The 12,213-nt window shown below is 37.0% G+C and overlaps 1 protein-coding gene across 1 annotated transcript in view; it reads right to left on the reverse strand.

Moving 5' to 3' along the window:
• Positions 1-1,008: 1,008 nt before the first annotated feature.
• Positions 1,009-12,213, reverse strand: part of LOC112259172 (interferon a3-like) — a 148,176-nt gene continuing 136,971 nt past the window's right edge. Inside the window, exons 6-9 of the mRNA XM_042327871.1 lie at positions 3,534-3,562; positions 3,083-3,140; positions 1,461-1,538; positions 1,009-1,116 (exon numbers count right to left, since the gene is read on the reverse strand). Of these exons, the coding sequence (XP_042183805.1) occupies positions 1,009-1,116; positions 1,461-1,538; positions 3,083-3,140; positions 3,534-3,562 (273 nt within the window). The remainder of the gene's footprint in view (positions 1,117-1,460; positions 1,539-3,082; positions 3,141-3,533; positions 3,563-12,213) is intronic.

The following is a 12,213-nucleotide window of genomic DNA, read 5'->3' on the forward strand; positions in this document are numbered from 1 at the left end:
ATTTTTCATGGTTTGGGCTAGTAAGCTTCCAATGAAGGGAAATCTTAACACTACAGCATACAATGACATGCTAGACGATTCTGTGCTTCCAACTGTAATGGCACATTTTAATTGTATGTGTCCACCCACCTGAGTATGTGACTAACCTTGTAAAACTGTGCGAAACTGTTCCATTATCATGTCCTATTCTTGGGAGTATCATCCTGTGTTGCAAACCAGCTTGCACCTGTGTCCTTGCATAGATAAAGTCCCACTCAAGAACAGGAAACTATAAAAAAATATGTGCTCATCACTCATTGCTTCGGAATTCAGACTGCCTACACTGTGCAGTGTAAATCTGTTATTCCCTCTGAGCTCAGAGAAATAAAAAATCTTAGCTTGACTTGGGCTCCAGCAAATTGTTATTTTATCATATCCACCACACAACTTTGGCAACAGTTTGGGAAAGACCCTTTCCTGTTTCAGCATGACAAGAAATCTCAACCCTATTGAAAACATTTGAGACGATTTGGAATGCCGACTGCGAGCCAGGCCTAAATGTCCAACATCTGTGCCCAGCCTCACTAATGTTTGTGGCTGAATGGAAACAAGTCCCCACAGCAATGTTCCAAGTTTCATCTAGTGGAAAACCTTCCCATAAGAGTGGAGGCTGTTATAGCAGCACATAAGATGTTCGTTTAGCAGGTGTCCACATCCTTTTGGTCATCTGGTGTATAAACTTAATGTAGAATTATCACGTGACTGACAATCAGCAACAAGTTTAATCTGCATCCCCTCAGATGGTTAGATAAATCCACTCTCATTGGTTTTAGACAAGAATGAAATTTGGAGATTTCATACAAAATACATTTTTATTCACATTTTCAATATTCATTTTTCCACGGGTTTTACAAGTAGACAGGCAATACAGTTCTATTCAACACATGTACAAAAAGGAAATGCAAAACATAAATATTAATTTATAAAAATAAAAAACAACCATTTATGGATCTAAATATAGTAAAGAGACTAACAGGGTCCCACATGATTGTATATAAACTGGTAAGGGCATACCAATCGTTGCAGATGACGTTTCGTCTCTTTCCTAATGAGCTCCCAAGACTGTGGACTGTAGTTCTGAAAAACAAAAGAAAATGTCAATATTAGTGGTTTGGACTTTCTGGCCATTATAATGATCATATTGTCTTGAACAACAAAGAAAGGCCTGGTGCAGTATATAATAATAATAATAATAATAATAATAATAATAAATTAAGATTTTTTTGATCAGTTGTGCATTTTAGGTCACTATAAATGAGGACAGAGGAGGCTTGATGCTAGATCAGCACTTCTCTGAGATGCTTGACACATACTGTATGGCCCCAGAGCACAAAAGTGTTTCAAAACTGCTCCTGTTTAGCCAAGTTTATATTAATTTAATTCCATGTATTAAACACATTGCCATTTGAAACCAAACTCACTATTTTTCTCAGAACCTTCCGATTCAACTTCTTGAAGTAGTGTTTCAGTCTCCTCTCAGGTTTCTTGGCAGGTGATACCTGTTGGACAAGATTAAAACATTAGCCTCCAATTGAACATAATAGCCCACATAGATTTTCTCACTTGTACAGTTAGTAGTCTACACCTGGTTGGGGTTTGTTCCTTGTTCCTTGTCAATCATTGGCTCATTTGTGAAATTAGCATTCACACAATAGCAGCCTCCAGTATTTATGCTGCAGTAGTTGATGTGTCGGGGGGGCTAGGGTCAGTTTGTTATCTCTGGAGTACTTCTCCTGTCCTATTAGGTGTCCTCTGTGAATTTAAGTGTGCTCTCTCTAATTTTCTCTTTCTCTCTCTCGGAGGACCTGAGCCCTAGGACCATGCCTCAGGACTACCTGACATGATGACTCCTTGCTGTCCCCAGTCCACCTGGCCGTGTTGCTGCTCCAGTTTCAACTGTTCTGCCTTATTATTATTCGACCATGCTGGTCATTTATGAACATTTGAACATCTTGGCCATCTTCTGTTATAATCTCCACCCGGCACAGCCAGAAGAGGATTGGCCACCCCACATAGCCTGGTTCCTCTCTAGGTTTCTTCCTAGGTTTTGGCCTTTCTAGGGAGTTTTTCCTAGCCACCGTGCTTCTACACCTGCATTGCTTGCTGTTTGGGGTTTTAGGCTGGGTTTCTGTACAGCACTTTGAGATATCAGCTGATGTACGAAGGGCTATATAAATACATTTGATTTGATTTGATTTGATATCTTTAAGTAAATCAATCAAAAACTTTATTAATGCAATTGCAGACAGAAGTTGACAACGGGAACATAGCACGCATTTTCCGAGTAAGATCTGCAAAATAGTAAAGGGTCTAAGTTATTCTATTATGCCTGCAGTCAACCCCTAGTGATGTCACTGCCTATGTCATTACCTTCTACTCATGAGACCAGTCCATGCATACACAACTATACAAACAATAGTTTCAGTGTTATCTAAAGGCTCAGCAGTAAATGTCCACTCCCCAAGTTGATTTATAGTGGTATGTCTGACTAGTCTCTTATCTCTTTCACTCCCCTGCAGGGTTCGATGTCTATGAATCTCTTTTAGCCTTGTGGCGCTTCCTCACAGACACCCTGTTTTGACTGCAATAACACACATCTCTCAGACCGTGTCTTTATAGGAGGCAGAGACTAGAAAGGAATAGTGGAACAATATTAAACCTTATAATGAATATATATATTGCTAATCTGTAGTCTAGGACCCAATAAATGTAGTGGGGGAGGTGTCTTATAGCCCTTCCCCTTCTATTGATACAACATAAGCATAATAAATTATTATTATACATCAGACATTTGGTGCAGCCCCTATCATGACCCCAAGGTGAACCCCATCAACCTAAAACAGGGCTCTCCAAACCTGTTCCTGGAAAGATACGGTCCTTTAGGTTTTCACTACAATCCTAATCTAGCACAGCCAATTAATTAGTTGATAAACTGAATCAGGTTAGTTACAATGAAAACCTACAGGAGGGTAGCTCTCCATGAACAGGGTTGGATAGCCCTGACCGAAACAGGGACTATACTTTAAATAGACTCGTTACTTACACAGAAATTAAGGTTCTCAAATTGGCGTTCTAGAATGTTCAGGAAATCGTCCAGATTTAAAAAAAAAAAAATTTTTACCCCAATTTCGTGGTGTCCAATTGTTGTAGTATCTTCTTAACACAGCGCACTGCGCGCATCCAACCCGGAAGCCAGCCACACCAATGTGTCGGAGGAAACACTGTGCACCTGGCAACCTTGGTTAGCGTGCACTGCGCCCAGCCCGCCACAGGAGTCACTGGTGTGCGATGAGACAAGGACATCCCTACCGACCAAGCCCTCCCTAACCCGGACGACGCTAGGCCAATTGTGCATCGCCCCATGGACCTGCCGGTCACGGCCGGTTACGACAGAGCCTGGGCGCGAACCCAGAGTCTCTGATGGCACAGCTGGCACAGCTGGCACTGCATTACAGCGCCCTTAACCATTGCGCCACCCAAGAGGCCCCAGATTTTTCTTGTCCCAGCTGACAGCCTTCATATTCTGATAAAATAATGTATATGTTGAAAGATAATGATAAAATAATTCCACTCTGAAACCTTACAACTGTATGAAATTGATTAGAATCATAAAATTATAATCTGATGATGTGTGTAGTTTTAGTCAGAATTAGGTTAAACAATGTGTCTGTATAGTGGAAAAACACAGACTGTCTGAGCAAGGTGTATCTTAGGATTTGAACTAATTAGGTCTATGATTTGATAGAGCAGTCTGACTGAGCGGTGGTAGGTGGCAACAGGCTCGTAAAGCATTCATTCAAACTTTACTGCATTTGCCAGCAGCTCTTAGTAATGCTTGCTTCACAGAGCTGTTTATGACTTCAAGCCTATCAACTCCTGTCATGCCCTGACCTTAGATATCTCTGTTTTCTATATATTTTGGTTAGGTCAATGTGTGACTAGGGTGGGTACTCTAGTGTTGTATGTCTGGGGTTTTGTATGTCTAGGGTTTTGTATGTCTAGCGTTGTTGTAGGTTTAGGGGTTTTTGTATTTCTATGTTGGCCTGATATGGTTCCCAATCAGAGACAGCTGTTTATCATTGTCTCTGATTGGGGATCGTATTTAGGCAGCCCTGTTTCCCACTTTCTGGTGTGGGATCTTGTCTACAGTTAGGTGCCTGTGTGCACACTAGTAGCTTCACATTTAGTTTGGTTGTTTGCTGTTTTGTTTCAGTGAGTTTCAGTTGATTAAAAATATGTTGAACTCTATTCACGCTGCGCCTTGGTCACATCATTATGATGATCGTGACAACTCCTGAGATTAGGCTGGCAATAGTAAAGTGCCTATTCGATCATCCAATAGTCAAATGTACATGAATTACAAATGGTATAGAGAGAAATAGTTGATGCGTCATAATTCCTAATAATAACTACAACCTAAAACGTATTAACTGGGAATATTGAACCAGCAGCTGTCATATGATCTCATGTTCTGAGCAAGGAACTTAAACGTTAGCATTTTCACATGGTACATATTGTACTTTTACTTTCTTCTCCAACACTGTTTTTGCATTATTTAAACCAAATTGAGCATGTTTCATTATTTATTTGAGACTAAATAGATTTTATTTATGTATTATATTAAGTTAAAATACGTGTTAATTGTTCATTCAGTATTGTTGTAATTGTCTTTGTTGTAATTGTCATTATTACAAATATATATATATATATATATATATATATATATATACATTTTTAAAAATTGGCCTAATAATCGGTATCGGCTTTTTTTGATCCTCCAACAATCAGTATCCGGTTGAAAAATCATAATCGGTCAACTTCTAGTTATGAAAGGTTAGTTAAGGATCATATCACCTTCACCTTACTCGACACCCTGCATCCACTCAATTTGCATACTGCCCCAATAGATCCAATTATGATCCAATCACCATCACACTGCACACTGCCCTTTCCCATCTGGACAAGAGGAATGCCTATGTAAGAATGCTATTAATTGACTGCAGCTCAGCCTTCAACACCATAGTGCTTTCCAAGCTAGGGGCCCTGGGTCTGACTCAATCATTAAGTTTGCACATAACACAACAGTGATGGGCCTGATTCTCGAAAATGATGAGACAGACTACAGGGAGGAGCTTCCTGAGCTTTCCTGAGCTTTCTTATATCTCCTAGATATAGGGCAGACACTTCAAAACCTTATTCCTAATGATACATTTTTTGACCGTCTTGTTTGCCATTTCTGAATATGTTTTTCAATGTGTTTCTATGGGGCTGGCCAAATTCAATATTCTGAAGAAAAAAAAGATACCTGAAGGGGTTCTAAAATTCTAAATGAAATAGACAAATGATCCATGATATGAACATCTTAAAACAATTCCATGTCAGTTTATGTCAGTTTTGTCTCATGGGTGATCATTCCTTGGACTGTAGGAAAAGTCAAGGGGTCTGAATACTTTCCGAAGGCACTGTATTTACCAAAATAGTGGTTGAGCAACTACTTTTGTGTTGTTTGCTGAGAAAACATACAATATCATTTTTTTCAGTCAACTCAACCACAGCAGGTGCTGCGCCAAGGCATCCGAATACACCATAACGGCGCTTGGAAGTTCCAAGTTTCATATGTGAGTTGGGGCAGCGAAATGCATCCGATTTGTGGTGATGTAGAACTTTTCTTATGATTAATTTTGCCTCTATTTGAAGGAATTTTAATGTAGAATAAAATTGTATTTGTCACGTACGCTGAATACAACAGGTGTGTAAGACCGTACGGTGAAATGCTTACAAGCCCTTAACCAACAATGCAGTTTTTTTTAACTAAGTAAGAAAATCGTTGCTAACAATTTAAAAAAATAAACTATCACAATAAAATAACAATAACGAGGCTATATACAGGAGGTACATGAGAGTATTTGCAACCGTTAGGATTAGAAAGTAGAAGTAGACTTTAAACTGACATTTGTTTTAGTTTTATTATTGTTGTTGTCCGTTTCAGTTGAGCAGCAGTGGTGCTATGGCTATTTATGAGACATTAAAGAACATCGACACATTGTTTGGAGCTGACGACCTGCCTACTAAGTGGGACCAACAGAAGTTGGAGAATTTTCAGAATATTGTATACCGCCAGATTGAAGAGAGTAAATGTGTGAGTTACTATGCCAACACAGATCGCTTAACTGTTTACTTGTGGTATTGTGGCATTTTTATTATTATTCATTGCCTGCCTTTTTCTTTCTGGCAGATGATGGGCAGTGTGGATACAAGTGATTATTGTTATTATTATTATTTTTATACAAAAATCAACTTACATTGCTACATCAAACATGTCTAACAAAACAAAACACAGGTATTAACAAGAAAATACTCAAACATACAAAAAATATCAATAAAATCATTTTAAAAATACAAAACATTTTGCAATTGTATTTACTCTGAAATAATCTTATTATAATGATTCAGGGAGATGTTATTCTTGTTGTTATTCACCAGGGTTAATGTTTTAATAAGATAGTTGAATTCAATCAGAAAAATGTGTAATTTTGGCATAGAATTTTGGAATTTTTGTTTGCGTATGAAGTATTGGGCAACCAGAATTTAAAAAATAACAATAATTTCAGTGGTCTTGTTATCATTGCAAAAGTAACATATGATATATTTCATGTCAAAAACATAGGCAGTGTTCATAATGGTAAATAAGTATTTTTGCAAGGTTTTCCCAAAATTCTGACACTAATTTACATTCAAAGAACAAGTGAGACAGATTCTCACCTTATTTTTCACAGAAAACGCAGATATATTCAATATCAGGATTAATGCTGAATGTTTCTAAATGTGAAATCGTATGTTTATTTGACTCTGATGATGAATAAATAGAAAATATTCCTGTAAAGGACTGTGTTAAATATTTAGGAATACATCTGTAAAAAAAAACACTTAGTCAGACAACATTTTAATTTCTCTTCTAAAATTAAGAGAACTAAAAATATATGTAATAATTGGCTACAAAGAGATATTTCTATACTTGGGAGAGTACTACTGTCCAAGGCAGAGGTACTGTCTCGTTTTGTGAACCCCTCATAAATAACACTTTCAAGATAAACTGGTTGAAAGAATGTTTGATCAATACTGATTAAATATGGTATTTCATTCCAAATAATGTATTTAATAAATTGGGAGGTCTTCAATTTTTACTGGAATGTAATTTTATTCCTGAAAGATTACCTGCTAAATTGGCTAGATTTCACCAACAAGCTTTAATGGCCTGGAAAATATGTTTCCTGAACAATTTTTCCCCACATAAAGCTCTTTTGTGGAATAATTCAGACATAACTATAAGGAATAAGTCATTGTTCTACCCCAGCTTGCACGAGAGGAATATTGACTTTGTTCTTGATATTTTCGACAACAAGGGTAATATTCTCACATATGAACAATTTATAACATTGAACGAGTTTCCAATACTTTTCAGAGAGTTTATTTCTTACCCTGTGGTTTTGGGTGGTCCATATATTTCGCGCCCTGTGTTGTGGGCTTGTTTGTTTGTGCGGTATTAAAGTGCACTTTTCCCCGTGGAACTCTCTGCGCCTGATTCCAATCCTCACACACTATGTGTTCCACGTGACAACTTCAACATTTTACATAAGATATATCCATGTAATTCTATGATATCCAAATTTGTGGATACAAGTGATTATCTCATCAGGGCAGAAGGACTGAATACGTACTTTGGGCACATTGCAGCAGTCCTAAAAGAAAAGGTAGACTATAGGTTAAAAACAAATAGACAATTTGGACAATTTTACCCTTCATTACCAATATTACCCCCCATACACCCTACAGTTCATTCTGTAACACAACTCTGATAGCCTTCTGTGGGCCAACAGAACATGAATTTGAACTTGCAGAACTTTTTTACAATTGAGTTTTAGAATTGTGCTTGATTTTAAAAGCCTACTATTCTGCAATCATGTAATGTGCAACGTCAAACAGCAATATTATACATGTATTTATTTATTTATCAAGGTTATTTATTTATGTATGCCTACATATTAATTTATTGATTTATCTATTTGAAAATGATCAAATGTTAAGTTAATAAACACTTCTATACTTTTAAATATTATTAATCTGAGTGCTCATTCTGTAGCCCAGTCTGTCGATGTGTGAACATTCATATTTGTATTAAACATGCTCAGGTCATATGGATGTCAGTACTATTAGTCCTATAGCCTACGAATCCATTAAAGAAAGCCCTAAAAACAAGTCAAATGTATCTTCTCAAAATGTAGTTATATTCAAAAGCCATTTTTCAATGAAGTGTGTTTTAACACTGGACAGGGCGGGCCTGTTTTGAACGTTGTACTTTGAGCTCCTATACGACTTAATTTTTTTGATAGGCATACAATGTTATTCTATCAATGCCATTTTCAGTTCATTTTAACAGTTACATAAGATAAATACTTAATATAAAAGCTGTATAATCAGAAACCTACATCTCCAATGAACGTCGTTGTCATCATCACATCAGCATCATCATCAGCATCATTATATGAGACGACATATCAATGTGACTTTCCTGCTCATTCACATTAGGCCAAACTCAAACATCATCGTCATCATTTTCGTCGTCTTGGTAAACGCCCAATAAAGGCTAATCTGGGGCAAATACTATTTTTTTTAACCAGAAATGAACAAACTGTATAAAGTTGGAATTTACCGAATCAATGTATTAAGAATGAACCGCGTGAGAGAAAATGAAACGTAAAGCCAATACCACAGCATATTACTCTCGATTTTAGAGGCGGGTCGGCTTCAACTTTCATTCAACGCTATCAGTCACTCTGTCAATAAAATGTGTCTACTTTTCAAAGATGTGCAATATTAACACGGAACAGTCATGTTTCAGATTGAACTGCCAGATTAAAAGAAAGTCACAACAGACTTAACTTGTGAGCAAAATGTGATTGATGTGCTACGCCTATTGAAACAAGTTTCTGGTTAACCCTACACAGAATCTGAAACATGTGGTGTGCAATGTCTACATTGTTGACCATGGCCCTCATTTGCTAAGATTAAGCCCTGCAACATTGTAGAAATAGGCAACTGTTTTATTCGTTTTTCATATAACATTTTGCCTGCTGATTTACTGCTGTCTGACCTCATGAAATGCATTGCTCCAATACATTCTCCGCAAAGACATGTATGAAAACTGTTAACTTGCTGGACAAAAAAAATCATTCTTATTAATTTCACAATAGCATAATTAAGAATCACACACTAAAAAAATAGGCTTATAAAACGAGGCGAAAGCCTGAACCATGTAGCCTTTTTCAACACAAAGGAATGTTTTATACCTCAAAGTACAGCAGTACCAGGGATGATTATATGATAGACAATTTCAGCAATGTAGGTATCATATCGAATCAAGATAAAGATAATTGGTTGTTAATCATTTCGAAAGTCTGTTACACTTAAATGATATCAAAAGAAACATGGTTCTATTGAAATAGTTGAGTATCTGCCTGACTTTGTTCTGCCGAGGCACAGCTGACTCCGACCGGTGCAAGTGGACACAGTTTATGCACCAATCCGCTAAATGTTGCACCAGTCCGCTCTTTGGTGAACACAATTTGATGCTCAATACATCTCATTATTAGGCCTACATTTATTTTATTTCATTATAACACATTTAATGTAACCAATTATTTCACTATCTGTACCACAACGTTTAATGTAAGGTTACTATTCCAATACAGTTCACTTTTTGACATTGATATGACTTTATTTCAGAGTGGAGACGTTCCAGCTCTGTGTCTAAAGGAAAAGTCGAGCGCATGTTTCCACAGCATGTTTACAAGAACACATAGGTAGGATACACTTCAGTATCATATAGCAAGAGTTTGATAGCCTAAAATATAGCATATGCTTTTTTACCATTTCAAATGATAAATTGGAAGTTTAACCATGGATTTTATGAGACACCCTAATGCCTAAAACATTAGGTGGTTGCATTAGAGGCTTTGGGACATATGGCCCAATTATTTAATGGCCTGACTCCTGTCACGTGGAACAAGGAAACACTGAACCTGTTCAAAAACAGATGACCTAGTTAAGTTAAGAAACTAGGGAAATGCGTAAGTATGATCCCTCGTGGTAGCCTAAGCTATATTTGGGGGGCAGACAATACTTGTCACAGGTCTTTAATTTGTAATTTAATCTAAATGATTTTTTGCATAATATTGTCAGAACTTGACTTAATACAGAACTATTTCACTATCCACCATTTTATATTGTCTCCAGGTCGGGTGTGGTGTTGGGGCATCCTCTGGAGATGGAGGTTCGGTTACTTCTGGTAACGCGTCATGAAAACATATGTCGACGAGCTGAACACCGTCTTGAAACAGAAGGTGGGTCCAATAACAAATGTCCTCGAAAAGAGGATAAATTAATCACAGGAAAAGATGAATGATGAATTTTGCTGTCACAACTCACATGTGAAACATGGAACTTCCAAACGCCGTTTTAGTCGAAGGATGCGTTAGCGCGGCACCTGCTGTGGTTGAGTTGACTTAAAAAATACATGTATTGTCTGAGCTCCAGGAACACAGCAGATGAGCATGTAAGATCTTGGGGGCTTAGGTTTGCTACAAACAGGTGCAGTTAAAAAAAATCCTCGACAGCAGAGTCAAGCGGTGACGAAATCCACTGGAGAGTCAAGCAGTGAGGAAGAAGCGGTCTGTTGGACAAACCACATAATCATCATCAGAGACATGTGACATGTACCTGAGGCTGGCTAATAGATCGATGGATGATATATTTACTGACTGACTGATTTCTGTACATGTGAAGGCTATGTATTTATTTATTCTGTAATTTATTTATATTTAAATTAAATGAAAAAAAACATGCATCTATTATCATAATGTTTTGTATTCATTTACATATTCAGTCATCCATGCATTCATCCATTCAGTCTTTCATGCATTCATTTGTTTATATGCAATATGCAGTTCAAAACAACAGCGTAGTGGAGTCTATGCGCTACAAATGAGCAGATGTAATATATTTATTTCGTACCACGACTGTCGACTGCCGAAATAAACCTGTTGACACATTTAACAACATGTGTAATTAACTACCAGCACAAATACAGTGAAATTCATCTCAAGTTTGAAAACAATCATTAATTTGCTGATTGGCCAAAACTCTAGCACAATCAATGACATTAGGTTACAAGGCAACCTAATATAAAGGCTTATCATAAAAACGGCATAATCAGAAACCTACACCTCCAATTAACATCGTAGTCATCATTGTCATATGATTCTATATCTGAATGGGATTTTCATGGTTAAAAAAGTTTGGAAAAATATAGCTATAACCATCATTGGCATTCGGTAAAATTCGCACATTATCGTCAAGGCAAATTTAGGGCATATAACTCTTTTTTTAAACAAAAATGAACCAACTTTAAAAGGACCTCTTGGAATTTACCGAATCAATTTAATAAGAATGAAGCGCATAAGAGAAAAGGAAAAGGAATTCCCCAGCATGCTGCCAACACCACCGCAAGACCACCGCACTCTACTCTCGATTTTAGAGGCGGTGGCTTTAGTCTTCATTCAACATTACCAGTCACTCTATTAATAAAACGTTGTGTTATTTAAAAGATTTGCAATATTAACACTGAACCTTAATGATTCAGACTGCACTACCGGATGAAAAGAGTGTCAACAACAGATTAAACGAGTGTGAGCAAAAATTGATCTCCATGCTACTCCTATCAAAAATACCTTTCTACACAGAATCTGAAAAATGTGGTGTGCAATGTCCAAAACTACAGCATATTTACGAAACATGGCCCTCATTTCATAGGAGAGAGCCCCGTACCATTGTATTGTAGAAATAACAAATCAGCCACGGTTTTCTTAGTTTTTAATATTCAATATGGCCTACATTTTAACAGCTGCTGAATATGTTAGCATGAAATGCATTGCTCCAATGTAATTCTCTACATAAGAAAACTGTTAACTTGATAGGAAAACATTTTCTGATTAGTTTTACAATAGCATAATTAAGAATTACCCCCTAAAATTGGGGCTTATAAAGGGAAGCGAAAGTCTGAACCATGAAACCACAAAGGGATTTTGATACCTTTACGTAGCGATACTTGGGTTATAT

Source organism: Oncorhynchus tshawytscha, linkage group LG09, assembly GCF_018296145.1.
Source record: "Oncorhynchus tshawytscha isolate Ot180627B linkage group LG09, Otsh_v2.0, whole genome shotgun sequence".
NCBI lineage: Eukaryota > Metazoa > Chordata > Actinopteri > Salmoniformes > Salmonidae > Oncorhynchus > Oncorhynchus tshawytscha.